The 27,787-nt window shown below is 39.6% G+C and overlaps 1 protein-coding gene across 1 annotated transcript in view; it reads right to left on the bottom strand.

Annotated features, from left to right (window-relative positions):
* Window positions 1-5,336: 5,336 nt before the first annotated feature.
* ROS1 (ROS proto-oncogene 1, receptor tyrosine kinase) overlaps window positions 5,337-27,787 on the bottom strand; it is a 73,236-nt gene continuing 50,785 nt past the window's right edge. The window contains exons 37-44 of the mRNA XM_074578316.1: window positions 27,487-27,649; window positions 27,147-27,211; window positions 24,425-24,554; window positions 23,294-23,391; window positions 22,459-22,662; window positions 21,193-21,327; window positions 15,719-15,879; window positions 5,337-5,763 (exon numbers count right to left, since the gene is read on the bottom strand). Coding sequence (XP_074434417.1) covers window positions 5,618-5,763; window positions 15,719-15,879; window positions 21,193-21,327; window positions 22,459-22,662; window positions 23,294-23,391; window positions 24,425-24,554; window positions 27,147-27,211; window positions 27,487-27,649 — 1,102 coding nt within the window. The 3' untranslated portion in view covers window positions 5,337-5,617. The remainder of the gene's footprint in view (window positions 5,764-15,718; window positions 15,880-21,192; window positions 21,328-22,458; window positions 22,663-23,293; window positions 23,392-24,424; window positions 24,555-27,146; window positions 27,212-27,486; window positions 27,650-27,787) is intronic.

Raw genomic sequence — 27,787 nt, 5'->3', positions numbered from 1 at the left:
GTGCTCCAATGAGCACTGAGTAACTTGTAACTTGTACTGTTAGGGAAGACAGGAAAGAAAAAAAAGCAGGAAAAAGAAGGTGCAGCTATGCCAACATCATTGCAAAAGGGATTGGTATCCAAACAGAGAGTGGCTATTTTACAGCTCTGTTCTTATCGTAAAAGATAGAAGGTGGTGATGAACATCCCCCAAATGGAAGACATCATCTGAAGAAGAAGTTAACACATTATAAAAAAGGTTATTTCATATGTCAGTATCAGTCATGTCACTGGCAATAATGACAATATTTTGGCATCGTCACTTGGCTTTGATGCACTGTGTTTCTGGTTATTTATTAGACTTAAAACATAATGTCAGTTAGAGGTGCCAAGTGTCATTATAAATAGAGCCATGATCGTTTGAAAAATCCACCTGGTATGCAAGCTCCTGCAACTTACTCCAGTGTGTGTGTAAGAAAAACTTCCAAGAAGCAATTGAAAGAAATTAATGTGAACTAGAACTTTTTAACCACCAACAGACACGTCTATTTTACAGACATTTTACAGGCTATTTTACAGACATTCTTCAGGCTATTTTACAGACATTCTTTTCCACAATAACGGTTTTCAGATCTGTTTTAGCTGAATTAAGATCAGCTTTATGTAGAAAGAGGTAAATTTGAATCAAGAAGAAAGCTTGCCCTTACAGTCATTATTAAAATGCATAGTCGTAAACCTGAATCACAGAGAATCGGTTTCACCTGGTTGTGCGCAGTAGAGCCACACCTGAGGACTCAAGCCATCATAGACAGCATGCTACAGATGTCAAAGAAAATAAATAAAAGAAAAACCTGGAGACATTAGTTCAAGTAGATGGTAAAACTTTCTCTGCTGAAAACAGCTGTGGGAATCAAGTGTGCAGTGGCCCTACTGTAAGGGTCTTTGTACCCTTCCATACAAGTACCGAGGGAACCAAATCTTGAGGGACCTTGTGATCTGGAGGATGTTACTAGTCTCTGTTATCTAAGGTACCAGGAAAGCTGAGGAACAGCAACTTTAGTTAGTTTAGTTAGTGTAGCCTGGGCCCTGGCTCGAGCTTCTCAAATAAGCAAGGCTGTGGTGAACTCAGCTCTTGTCTTGTCCCTGCCGCTTATCAGTTTTTGCAGGTAATGAAGACTAACAGAAAACACTCGCGTTAGCAGTATAGCCGCTCAACCTTTTGCCTTTATGGTGGCCATTTTTAAGTTCCCCAAATCTTGGGATGATGACATTGAATGACGTGACAATAAAGTTTCCCAGGGATGATGAGACCTAAATTGAAAATATAAAAAAGGCAAAGAAATCATCTTAACACCCTACGTTTTTCAGTCCTATGTGATACAAGCAAACACGTCTTTCGCTTTTCATATCTCAAAAAATCCTCTTTTCAAGCTGTATAAGTTTTCTATTCAGAGATCTTGACAGCCACATTCCCATAGCTCATGTCAAACTGCTGAGGGTTTTCTCTGTGGCACATGGGGATAAGCAAGTGATCCCACTGAAGCCTGGCATATCTCAGCAGCAGCTACACGCAAACTTTCCATAACTTTATCTTTCACCCAGTAAGAACTCAATTTTTTTTGGTCGTAAAGCTTTGTTTTTTCCTTTGTAGGATCTTGATTGTGATCCTGAATGGAAAGCGTGAAGTACACAGGTTTTGGATAGATCTGGTGATCACTATGTGCCAGCTCAAAAGCCCTCGCAAGTAACTCTCAAACCAGAAATGCACTGATGGTGGGGTGTTACCTCCTGCTGTAGACCAAGGGGGCTGAAGATAGCGGACTTAGAATTGATGCCACTGAAAATGCTGCCTTAGTAAATAAATAACATCTGCCCTGGCCCTTCACGTTTACAAAATAATTTACAAACTTTAATTAATCGCCACAGCATTTGTGTTATGTTGTAGTAAATACTATTCATAGGTAGCTGTAAATATTTTTCAGCCATTCATATGGATGTCAAGTCTGCAGCTGAGAGATTAAATAAGCCAACTAAAGCCACATAGTATGTCCATGTCTGTCCAAGCACGGCTCAGAGTTCAGTCATTGCCATTTGAGAGCCCAGCACTGTGGGCCTGTGGTATCACATCCTGAAGCATGCTCACCATCATTGCTCAGTGATCTCGCCAAGTGTTTGTTTTGGCATCAAGGAACAACGAAGAGCCTGAGATAGTAACCGACTGTGTCCCAGAGACTCACCTAGGGCATCCCCTCATCAGCCCCTGGGGTCACACACCTCTTCCCGGGCAGGTTAGAGACTGTAATGGGTTGGAGTCTATTTTCTTCATAGCAGCTCGTCTTGTGCTATGTTTTAGATTTGCCACCAAACATTAATGCTTTAGTTATTGTTGGCTGGGCTGGTCTGGGCATAGGTCTACCTCTCTCAGCCCAAATCTTGGGAAGCTATAGACTTGGAGGCAGTTTCTCCACTGCTGTACATCAGCACAGCCTAACATATTTAGCCTGATTTACAGCAGGTACACATTGGGTCCGTCTGCTTTATACCAGCCTCAGAATTATGCTTTTTTTAAGAGGCTTTTGGAATTGGTGGTAGGAGTCAGACTTGAGACATCACCTTCTGGTTCCTCCAGCTCTTGCAGAGGGAATCTTCTAAGGACGAGTTTCTCCTCTTATTTAGGTGGCTTTCTCTGGCTTACAAGGGAATCCAAAAATAATTCCTTTTATTACATAGATATCACACCATAGACTTGGTCTCACTGTACACCTTAAACGAAAAATGCATGATATTGCCTCTATGCTTGAGGATGAGTCTCTCAGCAGTACATCACACAAGTGTGGTCACAACAACGGCTTCACTTTTACCCTTATGTCGTATTTAACCTTTCTAATATGTCAGGATTCTTTTCTCCACTAAATAAATATTTCCTTTAAATTACATTGCCACTCTTGAACCCATTTACACTTATTTAAAAACCTATAGTCTTGAAAGTCAAGACACTTGAACTCAAGGCTTTCTTGACTCTTTCCCTTGATCTGCCACACCAGGAGGTGCCAAGAGCTAGAGACAAACACAGGCCAGGTGGTGCCACTCTCTGCACAAGGGACAATGTGCTAAAAAGATCTCTCATTCTCAACACTTCTTATATGCGCATCTCCCCGACTATAGCTTCGAAAACTGTGATCAGGGGCTGGCTGCTTGAAGGCAAGAGGTGATAGTGAATAAGAGTTGACGAGTAAAGCATGAATCATCGTGAAGAGTTCGAATGAAGAGAGGAAGCATCACTTCAATGAGAAGTGAAATGATGAAGAAGTGTAAAGAGAAGGGTGATACAGAAATATGAAGGATTAAGAAACTCTTTGCAAGTAGCATAATGAGTGGATGCAAGCAAGGTAAGCTTGCACACATCAAATTCAGCTTTGCCATAACTCAGTGGAACTAGTTGCGTTTGCATTCTTACTCCTCTAAGGCAGGGGAACGAGGAAAGGAGAATGGAGAAGGAGAATGGGTAGGGCCATGCTTCGAGCTGATAATTTCTATCACTAAGCATGCCTCAGACCACTGCACGTACAGGGAAGGTCGGGTACTGTGTCTTCCACTGAATTCAGCAACTTATAGATCAGGATCCTTAGATATGATTTGAGAGATTTGTGTTTTACCCAGTCCAATCCATTTTTCATACTATTAGATGCAAAAGGCATAGATCACTGGTCAGTATCCTGAGCTTTCATTTATTGGCAATGCATTAAACTTGACACTTTCTTCCTCATCATGCTGTGATAAATCCTTCATTAAAATTACTCTTGTCTTGCAACACTTACAAAATGTGGACAAAGGGAGACTTACCTTCTCCTCTGCTCTTTCTGTGCTGCTTTGGGTATTTGGGACTATTTCAAGACCTGAAGGGCATTACTTCCGAATGCTGTCTGTCACTGACACTCACCTTGCACACTAACCCATTTTACCCATATTGGATAGGCTCTTGCATGACTCTTTTTCAACTCAGACCTATATGAAACTGAATCGACTTGGGTTATCACATCAAAGACATGGTCATGTGGCCTGTGAAAGTTGCTGCCTGGACGAAATTTTGGCAGGATTGAAGGCTTCTTCTTCTAAAGAAAAAGATATCATGGGAAGTCTTGTTGGTTTTCAAAACCTTTGTTTGTGGCTTGCTGAGTAGTCCTTTTGAGTGAAGAGGAATTACACATGCACATGGAGTCATCCAGGTGTGGTGCCTACAGAACTGGGATCTTCCCGGATTCTGGCTGGCACATGCTACTGGTTAGTAAATGTTACTCACGTTTAAGTTAATGAAATGGAAGGATGATTGTACAATCAATTGAGCAGCACTTGAAGAGGAAGGAAATATTATACAGTATTTATTTATTTATCCGTCACTCATGGTCTGGTGAGCATGGTTTAGGAGAAAAAAAAAAGAAAGCAGCGCTGCAATTGTTACTAGCAAATCTGGCTTGTCCACTAATTTGTAGATGAAGAAAAAAAATATTTATATAATTATAGACCACTTGAAGGGGCTTTGTCAGGGACTTTGAAGAATCTAATTGAAAAGCTCTCAATTTCTATTTCGTTTGAGTAAAACAGTCAAAAAACAAATTTCTTCTTCATCTGTGTTGGATCTCCATATAAGAAACTTCTGAAGTTTGATTTCAGTGGAGTTGCATCTTAAAAAGGTATGCATTCTGACATCAGATAGTGCCTTTACTACTCTTTGGTGTCCAACATTCTCAAATATTTGAATAAGATCAGAGCATGTTTATAGTTTCCTGACAGATGTCAATGCTCTTCATAATTTGCAAACTACTATTCATGATGAAATGTTCCAAAAGGCTTATTGCTGTCTTTTATTCAGTAATGATTTATATATTGTTTTACTATATATTTTGACTTGATCTCCAAACATTAATAAAAATTTCTCTTCACCCAGTCTCATAAGAAATAAGCGAGGATGACCAACATTAAAAAGGGAAAGGAAAAGAAATGTAAGAAAACAAGCTTTCCTAGATTCACAGATCAGTTGCTGTGCAACTTAACATTCAAGATGATTGCAAGCATTTGTTTAAATTAAATGGCAAAATAGACTATCTTCAGCAGTGAACAAACCAGTCACCCTTGTTCAGTTGCTTTCTGATTTGGAGTTCATAAAAAAGCAACAAGAATTTATGTTAGTTTTTCAATTAGTAAAATCTTGTTTGTGCAAAATGAATTTAAACCGTTTGTTGGGTTTTTTTCACGAGCTAGTTGGTTGATTCTTTAAGACAGCATACCAATACTCCCTTTTTGGAAGTGTCTGAGGCATATGTGATTGTTTAAAGTTAATCAACACCACAGTAAAATCACTTGCTGTCTGGTTGTTTTATTCTCTTAAACTATCTCCTGTGAAACACCCAAAGCATAACATGTAGAAAATCAAAAGATATGTAATTGTTGTCTTATTCTGCTACACATCATTCAGTACCTTATGATTTTTTTGGTAGTTTTAATGTTTTAGAGAGTTCCTGTTTTTTTAAAGACATCTCTGTAAATATGATGAAGTGTAGAATACTTTCCTTGGCTTATGTCTTCTTTGGTAGAGTGTTTTCTCTTCTTTCACTCTTTCTTTCTTTCAGAGGGAATCAGACTTAACTAAGTTCAGCAGAATTGATGCTTTCTTGCTCTTGGTTGCCTTCTTTGACTAATACCAAATAATTTAAGCCCTCTTGATTCCTTGTTTCCATGAGCGTGGTTGAAAGAATACTGTCCGAATCTGCACATGGAACATCACTATCTGCATTTAAAAAAAAAAAAAAAAAAAGACAATGCCCCAGTGATATACATGTAGTATTAGAAAGCAAAGTCAGACAGCTGTTGGAGAAAGTTGGTCTAGTGACCACATAAAGAGTGACTGATGATTCAAATTTATTTTCTGCTATGGTCTGCATGGATTATAGCTTTAAGCAAATCACTTAGGGAAGGTTGGTCATCACCATTCATACTTCTACAGGCAACAATACAGTTATGAATATATGACTTGCTGCTTTTGATAGTAAAGATAGCCTGAATAAGGCCAAAGTGATTTTAATCTGTACCTTTGTGTAACCCTGCTAATAACACTGCTAGAGAGTCCTCTAACATAGGCAGTTCTACCTACTAAATCATTACAGACTGTCTCTCTGGTTTGTCTCTCTAGAAGCTTGAAGTTGCCAATCCAGTGTGTTTTTCCCATTTCTAAAAACTCTTCCCTAATTTGATGCTGTTCATATATACAGAGTTGCCTGAAATCTATTGCCAGGGGTATATCTTTTAAAAAATGTAAAAATGATTAACTAAGGGCTCAAGCTCTAATTGTTGCTGTGTTTTGCATTTATTTTTGTAACATGCACCTTCTTTTATTACACTCCCTCCTTACTTTACTTCACTACTGGAAAATTAAACATGTGACATTTGGGGTTATCTGTTCAAAAGAGTCACAAGCATTGTGCTGTCGCACCAGGCAAGATACAATTTATTATGTCACGATAATCACACACACCCCAAGCTATAAAGGCAACAGTCTGTTCCGGATGCTAAAGTCCGTTAGGAAAGATTAACAGGAAAAGTCTGAAGGAGAATTTTGATTTTAGAAACCTGTTAGCAAGATAGGGATTGGAACATAGAGCAAATTGTGGTCACGTACCACAGTGACTGACAGCTATGAAAAATCATTTGATACTCATTTTGTCAGTTCAGGACTATTATGGCAATATTTAGTAATTCAATCCCGACTAAGCCTTTACCAACCAGCACAGCTCTTCTTTGTATTTGTTTTTTGTTTAATAAAGCTTTTAATGGGAACCGTCAGGAGTCAGTTGCTTTGGAAAAGGCACAGTGGCAAATGCTGAGGGCATGTTTGCAGCAAACTCTTAAGAGAGAAACCTTAAAATAAGGACCCAAGTAAAACTGGGTATTTACAGACCAGACATATGCCGGCTGACCTGCCTAAGTATAGAACACTAGAGGAGCATTCAGATTTGTTTCCTGTATAAGTATCTGGAACTGATGAGGTGATGTTTACACAAATGTGAGTATGAGGTCACTGAGATATTTTTACCAGATATATAGATACATTACTAATTCTTTCCCCAACAGGTCTGGAGAACTACAGAATATATAAAATATTATAATCCTTTTTCAGCCTATGCACCACTGCATTTCTCATTATAGAGAAAAAGAGCTAAAAAAATCAAACACCTTGTCTTGGTTTTACTTTTTGAGTTTTGGGGACAAAATAAGCCAGAAAGACTATTTTTGCAAAATAAACATTCCCTATCCAAATACAGAGGAAGAAAATAATGTTGATGTCCTTTTCGCAATGGCATCACATGTATAAAATACATTGTCACTTTCACAGTGAGATTTTTGACTACAAGTGCCCTTTCCTTTGCTGTTGTGCCATCTCCTCTTAGCGCAGTTTTCGGCCCCCATGAAAGCGTAGCACAAGCCAAGATGTCAGGATGGCAAGTTATGCACTACAATGTTTGCCTCTCATGTAAGTCAGCAAAGCAAGCAAATATTTTTTTGCTCACTCAGTTATATGATGGATGGAGATAGAAGATACTGAAAAATGAGGAACTGAAGAAAAAAAACCATTATATGTTGTGAAATTCCCCCAGAAATGTGAGGGCTAGAAGCACCACCAACACGCTGGGGAAGCCATAAGACAATGCACAGAATTCTGAATAATCTTTGGAAGCTCATTCCCAAAAATGTTAAGAATTTGAAGGAAGAGAGAGAGAAGCTGGAGTGGGAAGGCAGGTCAGAATATTTATGAGATATCATTATTTTCTTTTCGGTTTTAACATTGCTAAAATTAGTTGATTGATGTATAGTCATGCTGGGTTATACGTGAGTAAATGCAGGATAAACCATGTGATGTGATCCCCTCAGATTTCACAAGCAAAGCCTGGCTGAGCCAACAAAACGTCCCAAGAGGAGGCGTCCAAGGAACACCTTCATGGAATCTGAAGTCGTGCTGGGGAGTCAACTCCAAACGCTTAAATCCTGAGGGGTTGTCTACACTGTGGACTGTTGCATAGTGTAGAATTACCCACGTTTGCTTTAAACTACCTACCTCGTGGCATGAGGCGGGCTAGCTCTGGCAGTCCAGACCTTTGTGCAGGCTGAGAAACACTGCTGAGAAGCAGGCTCCTAATTGAGGTCTGTGCTCTCTCAGGTAGACTGCTTCCAATAACTAAAATGGCATGTTCAAAGCTTGTACTTGGATAGATACCTGTCTCAGGTCCTAAACGCATGTAGCTTTGACCTTGCTGGACACTTTTCCTACTAGCGGTGTGCTTAAAGCACAACATCTGAGCCAAAGTGCAGGTAAATTAATTACAATGCATCTCTCCAGGGGTAGGCAGAAGCTTACTCTAGAGAGCCCCACGTTAATTGACACAAGAAACTATGATCGCCTGACTCATAGCAATGAGGGATGGAGTTTGCTTGCTTAGCCTCCTCTGAGGAGGCCAGTCCTAACCTGATAACATCCATGCTTCCCCCTTCCCAATCTCAGCATCTCAGTTGGCTGTTTCCTGCCGCAGGGCAGCTGCGATGCCGAGCTGGGTCACATATCCTGCCTCGCCATCGCAGAGTGTCTCTCTTTGCCTGCTCGGTAGGCTGTGTGGGCTCACAACATGTTTTGAAGTCCTGCCTGGAAGGGTGCAAATTTTTGTGATGTCTTGATAAGCAGATGGGTTTTTTGGTGTTTAAGTTCAGAAGGCGACAACATATAAGATGAAAAAAAAGTCAGAAGAAAAGCTGATTGGTAGACACTGAACAAACTGATCTAGAGAAGCTGATCTTCTATTACAGCTATTTCAGGGCCAGATCCTCAGCTAGTGCAAATTAACAAATCTCCATAGAAACCAGTGGGATGCCGCTGATTTACACCAGCTAAGTGGCCAGCTTGAGATGTTACTAATCCTGGGTAACATAAAGCCATTCGATGCTTAGCACCTTCAATATGGTAAGGTATTCAGAAGTACAGCCACGTTTACTTTTTCCCTCTAATATCCTCTTGCTTTTCTCATACATACACTGCCATGCGCTGTACGTGGCAGTAAACGAGAGGCTGGCTGACGTACTGGCATGGCTGAAAGGTGTACCTCACAGTGAACACACTCAAAAGAAGCGCTCGATGACGTATCTTTGTTCAGGGTGAAAAAGGTGGCTATTGAACCCTGACTTCTCCACCTCAGCTATGTTGGTTAGCTCAAGGAGATAGTTCCTGTGTAGGGAATATTTTCTTGATACCTGCTGGCCACCTGGAGCTGGAGGTGCTGTGTTTCAGTTTCCCCACATTGCCAGTAAGAATATAAATAGAACAAATATATATCTGTTTTAATACTCCACTCTGTATTATATATCAGTGGAGATATATCTGTGTTTCCTGTCTAATGAAGCATGTGATCTTGCATGGTTTAAGGGTGACTCACCAAGCTTTGCTATTCTGTCAAATACTAAAGGTGCTAAAAGTGAGAATTTTGCTCATCCTGCATTTCCACCGCACTAAACTGCTTGAAGCATTGGCTGCCTGTCTTTATTTTAATAGATTTTTTCAGAGATCTGTGGACTGAAATCTCTGTGTGCAAGAAGCTGTCTTGGGGAAATACAGATATAAACCTGTCTATGACCTTGTTTATTATCATTTATAATATAAGAGAACCAAAAAGGCCAGTTCCACATTTGCTGCAATATAATAAGACTATATAAATAGGGAAGCACCCCCCCTTCTCTAGGTCACAAAACAGGATTCATTTTATCAAGTTTTAATGGCCCTGTTCTTACAAGTCCGGTTTAGGCTCCTTGCCTAGGCTGCCTTTACAGTCAAAGGAGAGAGAGAAAGGAGGAATAAGTCACTTTGTGGAGATGCTTATTTCACACCCTTACCTGTACACAGTAACATCTCCTGGGCATGTCTACAGCTCTCTGGTGACTGTCAAACAGCTTAGACAGCCAGCGTAAATGCAATGCCTGATTTTTAGTTGCTTATACCTATACAACCATGCTACACAAATGTCAGCTCTTATAACATCATATCATCTGACTTTTTTTTCCTCAGTCCAAGGCAAAGTATTAGCATGACTCGCCTTGCAGTATCGTATGGCTCACGTGCGCGCTCTGGAATCAAACAGCATTTGTCTAGGGGACAAATAAGAAATGATCACACCACCAAGTCTCCCTTTTCCCGCAGTGTTGCAAGCACTCACTGTTTTGGAAGATGCCTTTTCTTTGACCTCTGCTGGCTTTGGGTCAGCCACTCACTAAGCTAAGTGGGGAAGAGGATTACTGAATTTCAGAAAAATACAAAGGAGACTAGATACAAGGTTTTAAAAATGTCTCTTATCAACACATCTGCTTTAGAGAAGCTTCCTTTTGTCCAAGTGATTACTTTAAGTTCAGAGAGGTGTGCAGAATAGTGTTTTAAAACACAGCTCATTTTAGGAAAATAAACTCATGACTCTTAGACAGGGAACAGCAAACCAGTACTCTTCAGCCAGCAGAGAGGACAGATATATAATGGTGAAATTGCTGATTCCAGATTTTAATATCAAACCCCCTCAATGCAAAATTTTGCACAGAGATTTAAAAAAAAAAAAAAAAAAAAACCACACATTTTTAGCAAGTACCTTAATTGCCAAAAAAAGTAAATACAATGAGTGACTGGCTTTGTAAAGAACAGTGAAAAAAGGAAACGTTACAAAATTCTGTTTTATCTTCCCACAATTTTCAAGTAACCTCTCCAGCTTAGGGATTTAAAAATGAGGATTTTTGAGGCCAAATGTGTTTCCTTTTAGTCTTTATTCTTTTGCCCTGGATTTCCTCGAGCTCCTTCCAACTGCCCTGCGTGTCACCAGAGGAGCCACTTCTAGCTGTAAGAGTGTAATGCTGCGGCACACCTTCTGAGTAATTTGCCATTTTTCCCTTATAGGTCCAAAAGGGATTGTGGGGAGCAGCACTGATAAGAATAGTCCTCCTGGGTCATAAAGGCAAGGAGCTGCTCCAGCTGCTTAATGACCAGTTGTCTGATGTCGGCAAAGACGTTTGCCAAAACAAACAGGTGTTTCCATCCGTAAAGGGGCACGCTTGGGACCTGAAAAAATATAGTGCTGTCTTGTATGTGCAAATGTAAAAAGTTATGTCTGAAAATAGACGGACTGGTTATTTATACAGCAATGCAGGGCCATCCTGTTAGCACACTGATTCATGACATTTCATTTGAACTTCTTGAAACTGCATAAAGAACAGCCTATCTTTCAGCAATGAATGGGGACTTTGGTGATGGGGCCTCTGCTCAATCAATTCCCACTGGATTCAAAGACCGCTGGTGTCTCAGCCTCCAGTTGGAAAGTGCTTCCTCACTCAAAAAAAATGTCAATGCTGCTTAATGCCCATGAGCAATGTCCTGGGAAAGCCTGTAAGAGCAAGAAGGAAAAACTCTGAACTCATAGACCTGTTCCTGGTCCTGAGATTGCTTCCCTCCTTCTGAGGCAGCAGTGCCAGGAGCTGCTGGTATTGCTCAGGCCTATTTATTGCCATTTGATGCCTCCTTTAGAAGGGCAACTGTGGCAATAACAAAGCCGGTTGTCCCTTTTGCCATCCCCACACTATCCTGTTAGTGTGCTGTCCAGACCACTAACATACTGTCTGTATTAGTTCACCCGCACTTGCAATCTGCATGTCATACGGCACCAACATTAATGTTGATGAGAAAATTTAATGTTTTCCAGCTCTCCCACCTATGAAATAGCACTGACAGCACATATGGACCTGCTAAAGGTGTGGCTACCTACAAGTAGGTAAGGCTCAACAGAAATTGGAAGATGCATGACTCCATGTAAGGCTAAATGTCGCAGTTATTTTGAGGCCTGTCGTTTCACTTTGCTTGACATTTAGCTCTTTCTTTTGGAATCAAGTCTCCTGGTGAGAGCAAGCATTTCTTGGCGGGAGGCTTATGACAGGAGTTTCATTACACACAAAGGCCAATGACCGCATAACGTTTTTGGAAAATGTTGTCCAGGACAATCCATCATGGAACAGTCTTTTGGATTATTCATTTTGGCTGTTATCTATCTACTACTACTACAAACACAAGAAGTACTGCATTTAGTCCCAGCTAAAAATGAATGCAAAATTACAGTTATTTTAAATATCGTTACTTATTATACAGCATTTTACAAATCACAGACTGAGACGTATCCCATGCCCCAAACTGCTCACGACAGGGTCATGAAGGAGTGAGTGTTTTAGTCTGGAAGCCCAACTAGAACCCTATGGCCAGTTCCTGCTTAAATCAACTGCACTTCTGGAGCCCGCATTTCACTGAACTCCATTGCATAAGATTTACATCTCAGGCAGAAAAACAGTTGAATTAGTTTAAGCCTGAAAAGCTACAGAAAACTGACGTGTATGTAACCCTGATCAGATAATCCAGCAAAATTTAGACATCCCCAGGACTCCAGACCTTCAGTCAAGTATGCAGCATAACGTTTTAATGGGCTTATAAAGACTGTACTTGGGGAAAGAGGGAGATAACCTACAGATAAAGTATTCATATAGTGGAAATTACTATGTGCATTATAGCAACATGTAAAGAGTTTATTAAGTGTTTAGTCTTTTAAAATACATTTAAACGAAAGGACGATACATAGATAAATAAAACTCAAGCTATACTGTTTCCTGATGGACATTCCCTGTGTGAAAATCACTAAATGAGTCTGAGGAGAAGTTAAGGAGGAGTTTCAAGAACTGAAGCATGAAAACATTGAATGGAAGCATGGAAACAGTTGTTTTGTCTTTCCATCCCAATGCAGATCCAGCAGCGGGTCTGTGGCAACAACAGCTGGGCAGAGCTTATGGAAAGGGAAGAATGGAGGGAAGCCACAAGAGGGAACAGGGCAGCTGGTGGGGAAAAGGGTAAGGCTCGGGGAGAGAGTGTGTCAAGAAAACAGGCTGACCCTGAGAGCTATTGCCAAAGCTCTGCCTGCATTGAATTGCCCTGGTTACCACAGTGGGACAGATTTTACCAACTAGGTTATTATAAAGAGGCTTAATGGAGTTTGATTTTTAAAATTACCACCACCACAAACAGATCCCCTGAACATACCTTATACATACCTTATGGAGTACCACTATTATTAAGACTACCTTAAAAGTAGTCTTACACACAATCACTTTCTCTATAGTAAGCTGTTTTTTCAAATTTTAACCATTCAAACCAAAACTTTTCATGACAGTTTCAATCCATATTTTCCTTTTCAATAACTTGGGCATTTCTAAGAATGCTACTTTTGTACCTGGCAAACAAATAAAGCAATATTTTTTTCTCTGTGATCTCTGCTGAGTGGCAGAACCTGAAATTTTGGCAAAAGAATGTTTTTTATGTTAAGAATACATGTTTGTCATCCCAGTGAAAGTACTGGTAGCCTAGATTGAGCAAGTTAACAGCAGAGGAAAGATCATGCTTAGCTGGCACATGCAAAGAGGAGACTTGCACTGAAACTAAAATCCTTGCATGTTACATCTGTGCCAGGCCTGCTCCACTAAAAGGATGACAACCTGTATTTCAGCCTGTTTCCCCAACTCCAAGCAGCAGAGGGGCAGGCTTGTATTTAAAAGTTTCAACCCTGCTAAAGATTTTAACAGATATTGACATAATGCCACAGGAATTTCTTAATTCCCTTAGTTTTCAGGTCTCTGTTGCCTGTGGAGTTAGGGAACGCATAGCAAAGATGTCTAAGCCAGGAAACCACATAAGCTCAGGAGCAGATGCAGGCAGCCAAAACAGTACAGCCCTGCGTCCAGTTGTGTGTCTGTAGCCATTTGAAAATTAAGCACCTAGTCTGGGATGCTGTGCTCAATTCGAATATTGCAAGCCTCCTAAATTACAACCATCATTGGTGGAGACAAAGGCAAAAGGTGACCATGCTATGGTACATGCCTAAAACATGTGAATTGTCACTCTCTGGAGATGTCCTTTTCTCCTCTCGACTACAGAGATATCTAGAAGAGTATCTTAGATGAGACTCCTAGCTTCTAGACAGCTGCATTTAGGAGAGATAAAGTCCATCCAAAACATAAGGCCTATTAGCTTGGACAAAGTGCCTAATTAATTGGCTGTACTCCTTTCCTGAGCTAATGCCAGGCTTAGATTTGCACCACATTAAGTATCTCTTTCCTGAACTCCACTGTTCAGAGTGAAGATGCCCCTAAAGAAACTAGGAAATTACACTACATGCAAATGCACAAAGCTCTTCATTAGAGCATAAGGGTGCAAAATCAGCTGTTTCACAAGCAGGAAATGGTAAGTTATCAGTGCTGACTTACTTTGGTCTCATCATGTCAATGATAAAGTCTTTAATCTGACATATAACCATATCATGCACAGACTGGCTCTGACAGAGAGAGAAATCACAATGGGGATAAACTCACGTTTGTAAAGCTACACCAAATGATAAAGATTAGCAAAATATCAAATAGACTATCATTAATTGAGCCTTGGACTATGCAAGTAAATTGAATATGGGTAGAATCCTGTAGAAAAATGTGTAATTGAGTACTGCATTATTCCTGGAATGGATAAGGAAGTTTTTAGAAAAATCACAAAATATTGATCTATCAAAACTGTTTATGAAGCAAGGTGATTTCTCAGTTCAACAACATTTTGTGAAGAAATGAAAAGAAAAAAAACTTTAAAAATTTTAGAAACAGCTAGTTTTTGCTTTTTTGGAATGGAAAACAATTATTTTCACAGGAAATATTTTTCACCAGAAAACCATTGTATGCAAATAGCTTAAAAAAAAAAAAAATCTGTGAAATAGAAGTGAAGTATTTCAACTGATAAAAACTTTCTTTTTACAGATTTTCAGATCACATTGTTTACTAAGGTTTCACTTTTCCTCTAGGTTTAGCCAGTCAGGAGTTACTGCAAGATGGGAAAAGCTTCTTGTTCTGTCCCAGTCAGGTTGTTCACGTTTAGAAAATTTGAATCACAGACAACTTTAAATTTGGCATCCCCTATTTATTTGTTCAATTCCTGTCCAACTTTATTCCAACTTTAACAACATTCTTATATAATTGGGCTTTGTTGTGTCCCCTGTGTTAAGTAGATCTTCCCTAACATCACCTAGTATTATTCATTCACAGTGTACAGAGGACCAACATGGTGTGACTCCTGATTGGGGCTATCATAGTTTGTGCTAGGATAAAGTTTGTGTGCCTAATTTATGCCTCACTTTCAGGCAACTACTGAATCAGTACTCCTAAAGTAAGTAAGTCCCTAACTGCCATGTTTAGCTAATGGAGAGGCAATAGATGCCTTTGAAATTGGAGCATATTTCCACCCAGAAGCCTTTAAAAGCTCTCCTGACTGTGCAGGGAACATTTACTTTAGCAGAACAGGGTCATGAAGTATCAAAAATTTAGATGCAAGCTGGATGTCTCTGTGAGGCAGGCTCAGTTGCAACCTCATAGGGGTCTTTTTGCTTGGTAATCTCGTATGTGCTTTACCTAATGCATCGTACCTAATGGCACCTGTTGAATGTTTACAATTTTATTATGAGAGAGATGTCGTTGGAGTTCCTGTTTTATAGGCAGAGAATTTGAGGCAGTGACAAATGCAGTGAAAAGAACTGCTGAATCACACTTAGTTACAGTACATAGGGCAGAAGCCACAGGGACAGGAGCTACTGGCCCAGACTCACCTTCAAAAGCTTCGTTGATGACTCCAGCTGTTGCTTCTTTGTCTTCAAGGTAGTGGAGACACAGTGGAGAGTGTCTTATCTCTTGTAGTTTGTCCTGAATGTAAGTAAAACTAGGTCTGTTGTGAGGTTCTTGGGCCCAGCATCTTCTCATTAAATCACATCTGAAAAAAAAAAGTGTTAAAATGCAAACATTAAAGATAATAGAATTGTTCATCTCAAAGCTTATCAATAAATCATCTGAAAAGCAAGTTTGGTCTAGATTTTCAACTTCTGAAAACTTTGTATGTGGTACAAAGATTACGATCAGTGGCTGAGGGAGGGAAAGCACATTAAAGATCAGTTGTTAGTAATACTCCCTATGAATGCCTTTAATTTTTCAAAGATGGATGTTTTTGAGACTGGGAACAGCTATAACATTAACAAAAAAATTTTAGAGAGAGACATATTTACCATTACTATCTGCTCTCACCAAAGAAGTCACCAATATTTTCTAAGAAAGCTGACAACGAGGTAATTCTCTCACAGAAAAAAATACATCTAAAACCAGAAATCAACCTGAAGCTATCGGCTTATTTAATCCTCCTTCAACTCACACCACCTCAACTTCAGGGGAAGTTCAAGGCAAACCCTCCAGCACAAAGAGGGTTAATTTAGACTTCTGCCTCCAGACAAAAACAAATAGGAGTAAGTTTCCCATCAAAGGCAAAAATGGTATGAGTTTCCTCCAAGTGCAGGGATCCTAGCCCACCTTGCACAATATTATCTGTACCATTCAGTGGAAAACTGCCCCTCCTGTTTGTCTAAAGGATAGGGCTGATTTATGTTTCTTACCCGAGGTGAGTCCAGGCTACACAAAACCAAATCCTACAAAAGCCAGGGGGAGCCAGGCTGAAAACCAAAACAGAGCCAGCACCTTGATATGCTAAATGGTGGGAGTGGAGGGATGTCTTATGGTCTCAAAACCTGAGAGCAGCCTTTGAGCAGCCAGTGAAAGGCCAGTCAGGAAGCTGCTACTGGAATGTGGAGTATTCACCTCTAAGCCCTAAGTTCAAATCCTTCCCTGACAAACAGCTTCCCAGACCTGCTGCTATATGACACCGGGCATTACTGAATTATTGTGAAAAGAATTGGCTTGCTCAGATCCTCACTTATTCATCTTAAAAAGGAGACTGCTGTCCTTCACCACAATTGGGTATTTTACAAAACCTTTGGCAGTAGGTGGGACAAATCTCTTGACTTCTGATTTTTCAGTGATATTTTCCATTAATATACTGGCGTTGGGTAAGAAACCTGAGCAGAAAAACTGTTTCAGAACCGCTTTTCATCTACCTGTATCATGTGGTTGTGGAGCTGGACAGACTGATTCTGGTTTTTCAAAAGGATACAGTGAAATCTTGAAAATCCATTTTAAGAATCTAAAAAGTGGTAGTGACTTCCTACCGCTCCGAATCACTTCATCTGCTAACTTTCAGGTGTACTCTTTATTGATGACACTGGAAATATGGTTGGAAAAGTACTGAATAGGATTCAAAATGAGGTGAAATTACTCTGGTTGTCCTTCTGCTGCCAGTAAAATGTCTGTCACATCAAATTCGAAAGCCATGCTTGGATTCTGGAAGCCAAACAATCTGCTTTCTGGTCATGCTGGTTGGTAGGATATTCAAGAAAAAAACATGAGTTCAGGTTCTGTGTTCCATTAGGTTAGCACTTGGGCTCTCATGAGCAGAGGCTTGTGCAAGGTGTAAGCAATGACATAAAAGAGCTCACTGAGTACATGGCTCCTCAAATGGAAAGAAAGAAACAGACTGCCATAGGCCAATAGTGGGAGAAAGAAACAGGAAATCATTCATACAAAAGTCACGGAGTCATAGAATGGTTTGGGTTGGAAGCGACCTTCAAAGATCATCTCATCCAACCCCCCAGCCACAAGTAGAGACGTATCCAACTAGATCAGGTTGCTCAAAGCCCCATCCAACCTGACTTTGAACACTTCCAACGATCCACAACTTCTCTGGGCAACCTGTTCCAGTGTCGACCACCCTCATCATAAAAAATTTCTTACTTACATACAACTTAACCCTATCCTCTTTTCCTTTATGAAACAAGAACACAACAAATGTGGACTCTGAATATTTTTGTATTCCTAAGACCAATCACTGTCTTTTTAAATAACTAATTTTTTATTGGACAATCATCTGCTTTATAAAGCTGTTCAGTATTGTTATTGAGTGGGGATATCATTGCTGCCAAAACATTCAGAATTGGAATTTTCTCATTTTAATTTTATTCCATATTCTTATTTCCTAAATCAAATTACTTGCTGGTTGGCTTAAAATTTTAATACCAGATAGAACTGATACTATTCACAAAGTATTTAATTCAGACAGGCTTTAGGTTTCTAATGACAAAAACTTTCATGCTGTCTCAGAATATATCTGCAACTTTTGCACGCATAGCTATTTGTGGCATGATATTTAGCTTTCAAGGCATGTCGTGACATCCAAAGTTTTAAGTCACATGGCATAAACTTTCACTAGTGCAGAAATGCATCAGCATGAGACCAGTCAAGAGGGTGAAAGCCAGGTTAATATGCCAAGACGTACATAAACGACAGCTTGAGCACATTCTTGTATGTCCTTGGTAGCCAAGCATAGGCTGGCAAGTAGTTCATCGCTTCAGTATGAGGAAAAGACTCAGAGGATTCCCTTACTTCATGGTGAAAGCCTTTCAGGGAGAAATGAAAAATAACAGATCCAAACACAACATCAGCTAAAGTTTTATGTTAGGTTTAAGAACTAGCCTGTACACCTGGATGTACACCTATGCACCTACATTTCACGACTGTGTTTTATCTGTGTGGGACAACAGGTAACCATATGTCCAATAGAGCTGCATACATAGGATAAGTAAGAATTTGAGAGCCTGGAAAACCGAAGAAGTAATATTCATTACCTAATATTGAAGGCTGAAAGTAAACAATTCTTGAAATACACTTTAGTGCACAGAAACTACAGGACTTACCAATTTTCTCTCATACAATTGATGTAGGGATTTTCTTAGAAAAAGAGAAAAATTGTTGGGATGAAAAAGAGCCTCTGCTTTCATCTGATGCATTCTGAGCAAGCCCTTCTCTCCCACCCCTCAAATACCTCCAAAGGGGGAGGGGGGTGGGGGTGGGACATTCCCAGAGCCAAATAGCAAAAGCTCTTAGTTACCAAACTAAAGTTTCTTCATCAAACTCAATTGTATAGCTTTGCATGGCAGTGAGCATTTGGTGAAACTGCAGCTTCAAGTCAGCAAGTGGCACCGCACTTGTACAAATTTTCCTGACTGCAATCCACAGGCTTTCAGGATCTATGTTAAATTAGCTCAGTTCAGTCCAAACCTTGGCATGCTCTTGCATGCAAGGCTCACACCCAGTTGACTGTGCCAGATGTCGATCTCTGACTGCAAAAGTAGTGCCGTTCATATATTTAATTCATATTTCAATAAATATGGCCCATTTATAGATCCCCAAGCTGCTTTTCCAGTTCATCAGCAAGCTTTACCTATCCACACTTCTCGGGGGGAAAGCAGATGATTACTCCCTGGAGTAACATCTTTTGGAGGCAAGGGGGAGAATTTCTCCCCCCTGCCAAAAGAAAAAAAAACCAATCTCACTTCCTTAGTGCTTTTACACCCCAAGGTTTCTGTGTCAGCCCTACTTGCCCTCGCAGTGTAAGCCTACCACAGATTCCTAAACACTTCTCAGCTGAAGTAATTTGGCCTTTGAACTCTCTTCCTATCAGTGATGGTTTGTTTTGTCAAATGACAATGAGCAAGCCAAAGTGCCAAGGAGACAATTACTGACTCATGGTGTCCTGATGCAGGTTCAAAACCAAAGAAGGGAAGCAGGAATGTCAAGAATCCCAGCATGCCATTAATGACCTAGCAAAGTAGCAAAAAGCTATTTAGCTACTGACAGAAGCTGCACGCAGGTGCTGAGTGTTCACCAAATGAGATAAAAGATGGTACAAGAGTCTAAGAGCTCATTCAAACCCTTGGCTTTCAAAAACTATGTTACTGTTATTAGGCCCTGATCCTACAAGTTACAACAGGTAGACTAGCGTTTAAGCCCTACCTGCTATGCTAAATTTAAGATCTGGGACCTTAAAAATTACTTCAAGCAAAGTTTTCTTGACTCTTCTGAAGATTTTGTCACTCATTTTAAAGGCAACTTATGAGCCTCTGTATGAGCTTGAATATCAAACTAGTACATGAATACACATTACCTCCTCTGCTTTTTTATTCATGAGACAACTCCAAGAATTTTTTCGAGGAAACTTTTTTTCAGCAGAAAATATTGAAACTGAAATTGTTTTGGGTTCTCATTTGTTCGGTGACTTCCAGTTTTCACTCTGTTGTTCAAACAAAATCATAATCTCTTCAATTCTTCAGTTCCCCTGAGTATTAAAGCTTACCCTTTTTTTTTATTGCTAATATGGTATTTAAGCTATATGTACATAATGATAAATAATCACCCTCTCTGGAACTCAGAGCATGGTAAATGATGTGAGACCTATCACAGAGGTCTGGGCTTGCCAATCACAGAATTATTCTCAAGCCATTTCCTCAGCACCAGGAGTAAGAATTGTGCACTTTAAGTAGCCTCTCCTTCCATTTGTAGGACCAGCTGTCAAGTGCATTGCTGTGACGGCTTATGCAGGGTGGGTGATAGAAGAATTGAGACATGAAATTAGACAATACTGAGTGATCATTGGGCTCAGGTTCAACTTCCTCCCTTATACACCTCTGGTCCGTATGCGTTTGATCCACTGTATATGTTCATTTTATTCTTTTAATGGAAAGAAATTTTCAATTAAACCTGAATTTTATGCTCAAGAGACAAATGGAAATTGGAATGTTTGTTTATCCAGCTCAGCTAAAGACTAACCAGGAGTGCAGACTTCCCTTTTGCTGCCTCAGCTTTTCTTATTGGCTTTTCTAAGATTAATATCTGCAAAGAGAGAATGGTTTGTTTTCCACACGTGTTTTAATAGTAGGCTAATTCCTGCGGCTATCATTGAGAAGGCCAGTTATATCTGCTATTGCAGGCACATGGGGTACAGGGACCAGTAAATTCTTTCTTAAAGCCATCTTAACTTTTAAGCAATATCATCAGGCACTCTCAGCCTGTTATCACATTACTGCCAGATTCATACCCAAGACTGACTTTATATTGTCTCTGAAATCCGGTTTAAAAGACCAATATCCACCATTCAACTTCAACACTTAAGTTCTTACTCACAGGCTGCACTACGAGATGAATCAGTAGCAGGTTGGCAGCTACAAATGCTAACTGTTTCATCTGAAATAAAATGGAGGATATTGAACTCTGCATGGGCGTAAGTAGCATTCAAAATTATGGCCACCTGGCAATAAGCCTCTTGCTTCTTATAAATATTACCAACAACATTTAAACAAAATTAACTTACAGATCATCAGGACAATTGTTTGGAGTTTCCAGCCTTCCTCCTGATCGTACATGGTGTAAAACTTGTGTATTGGAGAAACCTGGATATGGTTGTTGACCCAAAGTTAATGTTTCCCACACTAAGACTCCAAAAGCCCTAAGAAACACCAACAAAATAAATTAATTACCTTAGTCATCATTAACAATCATCCTATCAGCAGTTAAAATAACTCTAACCTAAGAATAAGACTCAGTCAGAAAAATTAAGAGTAAGAAGGTTTAATTTATCGTGAAACAATTCATATGTCTGTCAGACAGACTCTGGAATAGCTAACATAAATGTGTCGAACTGGCATACTTTCCCAGACTCATGGAGATGCAGCTTAGAAGACGTTAAGTGCTCACAGCTTCCCTGGGCAACCCTCTCTGGTTGAGCCTGTCTTCACTTAAACAAGTGTTTAGAAATGTCTAGAGGCGTCTTTCAAAATTGAGAGAGAGAAGTTCTCCTAAGCACCACTCACAAAATGATCAGCACCTCATTTGGTTTGGCACAGAGCATTAAATGACTTGCTTAGGTAAATAGAAGAGTGACAGTCAAATGAGTGGGCAGCAGGGGCTGAGGACTTGGAGAAAACTGAGGGGCTATAGCCCACCAGGAGTACCTATGGTTACCGAAATCTAAACTTGTGAATCTCAGGTTTAATGGATATGATGGGGCTTTTTTTTTCCATGCTTCCTGACAGTGGGTCTCTGCATCTTCATTTTAAACTCAAAACCACTCAAATAGGCACTTTAAGTAAACGTCCACAGCAAAGTATTATGACCTTCCTCTGATGATGCTGAGAAATTTGGGCTTGAAAATAAAGCATTCACCAGAAGAGGGTGAAACAGTAAGGGGAAAGTATTTGGCTCTAGGAAGGAAATGCCAATTAATCTAATGAAAATCAAAAAGGAACAGCATGCAGACGGTCAATTTACTGACCAATCAAGCAAAAACCACGTTGTGGACCTAGTACAAAATTGTTTGATTGAGTGACATTAGCTCTTTCCAGCCAGAATCCAAAGCTAGAGCTCAAAGCATTAAGAAATATATCCATGCAGGTATACTGTCATGGTGCCAAACTTTTCATTAGCTCATTAAAATACCAGTTAGGAGGAAATCTGCCTTAGCCTAAAAATTATTAGAGATGGCAATATGCAACCTTATCATTCCCCCTGTAAACCAGTATTTTCTTGCCGTGGGATTTAGTATGATTATTCCCACAGCTGTGTGGCTGCTATAACTCACCAGACATCAGAGCGATTTGTAAAGACACCATCCATGAGGCTTTCAGGAGCCATCCATCTGACAGGGAGTAGGCCTTCTCCTCTTTTCCTGTAGTAATCATTTTTGTAGATATCTCTGGCAAGTCCAAAATCACCAATCTTTACTACTCGAGAGGAGCTCTCATATTTCTTCTCAGACACAAGGCAGTTGCGAGCAGCCAGGTCCCTGATTTGTAAAGCAGAAACAAGAGGCTGCAGTTAGCATTGCAAGAATAACTCAGGTCAGAAGGGACCTCTGAACGTCACCCGGTTCAATGCCCTCTTCAGAGCAGTGCCAACTTCAAGGTTGGATCAAGTGGCTTAGGGCCTTATCCAGTTAAGTTTTGCATATCCTCAAGACTGGAGATGGCACAGCCCCTCTGGACAACATGTTCCTGTGACTGATGCTGCACGTTGTGAATATTATCCAATTTCCCTTGCTGTAACTTGTGCCTATTGCTTCTCATCTTTTCCCTGTGGACCTCTGAGAAAAGTCTGGCTCTGTGTCCTCTATAGCTGCCCATTAAGCAGGTGAAGACAGTAAATGGATCTCTCCACTTGCCCTTCTCTTTGTTGCATAGGATACATTTCTGTCCTAGGACGTAATGAGTCCTGGATTCAGATCTTAGATTAGGCCACCATTTTGTGAAAGAACTGTAGGTAATTTTTAGCAGAAAAGCGTAACATCAAAATTTACTCCAGTGCTCTCATCTTCCCTGTTACATTGTGACATCTTTCCAGGCATTTTTCCCCAGGTAAGGTAATTAATCCCAATACTGTGGGTAAACCTTGGAAGACTAAGAAAACAAGTCCTGTACCTGTGTATAAAATGCATTTTCTCTAAATAGACACAGCCTTTGCAAATATCCAAACATATATCCAAGAGGTCAGTCACTGTCAGTAAGGGACTCTGGAACTACGAGAAACAAAGACAGAAGTTAGCCATGTCTTCAAGCTTTACAAACTCAGAATGACAACATCCCTATGCAAAGATGCTATTGTTTCCTCATTTGAAATGTACAGGATTTTTCCAAAACATGCAAAGCACAGGTGCAAAATCTCTGTATATCAATAGAACGAATGCTAATTACTGGCAGGGTAAACTGCCAAATCACTGCTGTGGAAGGCAGATGAACACATCCAGGTTTTTCATTTGGGGCTAAGAATATCCTAGGACCTTCAGAATTGCTTCTTCACTATGGTGGGAGAAATGGGACCATGAAAATTTCCTCCTACTATCAGATCAGGTTTGCTTGCTGTTTTATTAATCAGCATAATGTATTGTTCTAGTAGAATACATGTATATACATTTCAGTAGAATTCATTACTGACTGAGATTTGATCTGATCATGTAAATGAACAAGACAGTTGCTATAATGCTATAAAATATCAGTGTTGAGGCCCTTTGACCTACAATTCAACCATCCATATTCTTAATCTGTATATTAACTATGGAAAAATTTACTTAATTAAAGAAATTTATTCTTTCTTTTTTTTCTCCTCTTTCCTTCTAAAGAATATGAGGATATGGGCGCAGGGACAGTATCTTCTTGTATGCCTGGACTATGCCTAGCACATTAAGGATACTGCTGATATTCAAAGACACAAAAAAACCCCTATGAGGCCTGATAGACCACATGCATGACCACCATTATTTATGCTCACTTTTCAAAGGATTGTTCATGGTATTCATAGAGAGAAACTCAGCACACATCTCACAACTGAAAACCCAATTTCAGTCAGTGGTCTAATGACATTCAATCTTCCTCACAACTCTGAATGCAAGGTCAGCACTCAACATTGAGGTCCCATCGTGTTAGGGAGAAGCCAGGTCAGGCCTTGCAAGTACAGAACAACTGGACATCAGCATGGCCTTTGAGGAAGGGAAAAACTGAGAAACTGAGGGCAGTTGCAGGTTAAAAATATGAGTGTTGTGGTCTTTACCCTACCTTTTGCTTTCTGGCTCCTCGTAAATAGCTAAGTAGATCCCCTCCTTCCATCAGCTCCAGTATAAGGTACTGAGGTTCATTTAACAGGCACACGCCAAGTAACTTCAGAATGTGAGGGTGATCAAATTTACTAAAGAGAAGGAAACGACTGTAAGATTACATATGAGAAATCCAGCTGGTTGATAGCTAATAAAGTTCATAAAGCTGCAAGCAATGAATGAGCAGCTTGGCCTTTACAATCCTACCTCTACCAACAACATGATTTAGTAACTCACAGCGCCTGGATTTGCTCAGTCATAGGGAGAGTGCAGGGACATCCTTTCAAAATGCAGGCTTACACTGTACTTTGATGGACACCCTAATGCATGCGTGCGTATTAAAAGCACACTTCATCTTATTTCCAGGAAGGAAAGAAAGGTAGCCAAATGTCAATCTCATCTAGGAACAACATGAATTACCACCTGTACCTTAAAGGTATCTGTATTATTTTAATAGAGTGCTTTTACTGCTGTATTCACAGTAGAACTGCTAATTCAGAGAAATGCACAAAGGTAAAAGCACAAGGTGCAACATATTATTTTCACAAACCAGAGGAGAACTGTTTCTCACGGTATGTTTTCAAGAGAAACAAAATACACAGGAGGAATACTTCCAGATATGCTGGTGATTGCCTCTGTGTGTCCAAACAGATAGGGATTACCACAGAGCAATCAATACTCCCAGACCTAGCACTCTTCAAAGAATGAAGAATATTTATTGCATCTGTCAGTGACCGTGTTTTTACAATCACATTTCTTGTGTTATAAAATGGTTTTCCCTTCTCACTGCTGTGTGAAAGGACTCCCACCAGCAGTCAGAGAAATTTGACTCTATTGAGGAAACTGCTCATGTCCAAAGTGCTGCTGTCAAATGCACCAGTATAAACAAACAAATAAAAGAGGACATTTTCCTTCTAACATCTTTCAATTCACATAATCTTAGGTGTGGGCAAAAACTCTTCAGCAAAATGTGTGATTTTGGGTTTGGCAGTTCCCCCCAGCACCCAGCACATACCTCTCACTCAGACAAACTCTCAAGAACAAAAAGAGAGGAAGGAGCACCTGGCACTTTCCTTACAGCTCAGGCAGCCCTTTCTCCCCTGAGCTGTCATTCCTTACTTCGCAAGCAATGGGATACACCCAAGAATTTATTACATATATATTTGTACACAAATGACTCACCAATAACCAATATCAAATGACTGTTTGAAATACAGGTAACTATTTTAATAAACGTCTGAAAAGGCAAGCAAAATGAAAGTTGCATTTAAATATCTAACATCAAGGTTTGTAAACAATCAGGTTCACTTACGTTCTCTTTCTGTCCTTGGTTTCATTTATGAGAACTTACAAGTGAACATCAAGAAAAATCATTAAGCCTTCCGTGAGGGAATTAAATCACTATTTTTCTCACATTAAAAAAATGAAAGTTTTAAAGTATATAAAACATACTGATTCTTTTTATTATTATTAAATGACTACTGGGAATATAATATATTTAAACTTTTCTGTTATCTTCATTTCTGTGTTTCATTGTATCGGTGAACATATGGGCCCACATTAGTGTTTACTTTGAAATGTAACAATTTCTAGTTATATATTTTTCCAGGATTTCTGGCTTGTGATTATTAGTTGTAAAAAGGAAGTAGTATTGGGGAAGCTTTAGACTTTAATTGTGGGTACATATAATTTCTGTTCTACACAGAAAAGAGACCTTAACTGGGCTTATGACTGCCACATTGACTGAAGATATATTGTAGAAAGTTTACACACAGCACTTATTCTTTGTTATGAATTTACAATTTAATGACATGGTTGCATTTTAGTTGTCACGAGCCTCTTACCTCAGTATTCAATCTACAGTGTGTGGAAAAAAGTTAGCCAAAGAAAAGCAAGATACTTTTTAAAAAAAAAGTAAATACATAAAAGAATGCTGTGAAAATCAATTTCAGATTTAGTAACACTGTTTTCTGTACATAATAAAAAATCTTTCATTTTTCAAAAGATGCTTCTAATTCTGCACTCATGAAATAGAAGTCAGAGAAGCCCAGAAGTGTGTCTGAAAACTAAACCGTACTCTCAGCCTTATGTTCCCAGCTGAAAACTACAGATCAACTTCTATTTGTCTCTGTGGAGACTCCGGAAAACCAGATTTCTAGCTGACACACAGACCTTCCTATGTGAAATTCCTGCACTGGTGACAGATGTATTATTTTTTTAAGTTTACTTCAATAGAAGAGGTGTGTGGCAGCCTCTAGTGGTAAGTATGCACATTTTTAAAAAACAGTTTCCACAGTAAATTGAAACTTCAAGGCATCAGCTTCTTTTGATAAGTTTATTGTGATAAAATGGGATTAGCCAAATGTTTCCCAATTGTCTTTAACAACTACCTTGGTTCTAGGGGAGCAAAGATATTGACTTATATCAGTCCAAACCCCAATAAATCCATGATACGAGCATACTGAACTTGCAATCTCTATCTTAAATTTTGCTAGTTGGTTTTGTACCCTTATTTTCATAAGATTCATCAGTAGTGTTTTAAATTTTTTGCATAAATAGGAAAGCACACCAAAAATAACACAGTAATTTGTTTAGAGGAAAGTGTTGCTTTCATTCCTCTTGAAGGCCACCACCCTCAAGTGACAACGGCTTCAAAGGGTGCTCAGTGGCAAAGCTGTCCCTACCTCATTAAGTGTGCCTCCTTCAAGAACTCACTCTTCTCGTGGTCTGTCGCACCCTTCTTCAAAGTCTATTCAATGGAAAGCAAAAGTGTAATAACACTTAGGTCATCACCACCGTTATCATATAGTGCTTAAGCAAAGCAATCAGACATAATCATGGCCTTAAATACACAGTATTTTTCAGCAATCATTACAAGGAGATAGGCTAGCTTTAAGTGACTTGCAAGAAATACTGCAAGGAAACACCGAAATCCATCAACACCTGTTTCTGTGGTACAACCTCTGAGCCAAATCTCTCTGCCCATCCCATTCTGTCACCAGAGAAATACACAGCTGTGATTACCTTGACTGCTACTTTGGACTCTCCACTTCCATCTGCCAGGATATCTACCGCAGTTCCTTCATACACCTCTCCAAATGCTCCACTTCCTAAAAATTTGTGTAAGTTCAGTTTGTCCCGAGGAAAAGCTGGCAATGATTCAATCTCTGCTTGAGAAGGTAGAGTGCTACAAAACAGCAATACTAGTCACTTGGTAATACTTAGAAATGTTTGAAATTTTATTAAAATTCTTCCTTAAATGAACCTGGTACTATTTGTCTCATCAGGTACGGTTAAGGGGAGCTCACGTGAAGCCTGGATGATT

Source organism: Larus michahellis, chromosome 3 (genome assembly GCF_964199755.1).
Source record: "Larus michahellis chromosome 3, bLarMic1.1, whole genome shotgun sequence".
NCBI classification, from domain to species: domain Eukaryota; kingdom Metazoa; phylum Chordata; class Aves; order Charadriiformes; family Laridae; genus Larus; species Larus michahellis.
Note: the sequence above shows the minus strand (reverse complement) of the source record. Positions and strands in the feature narration are given on the sequence as shown.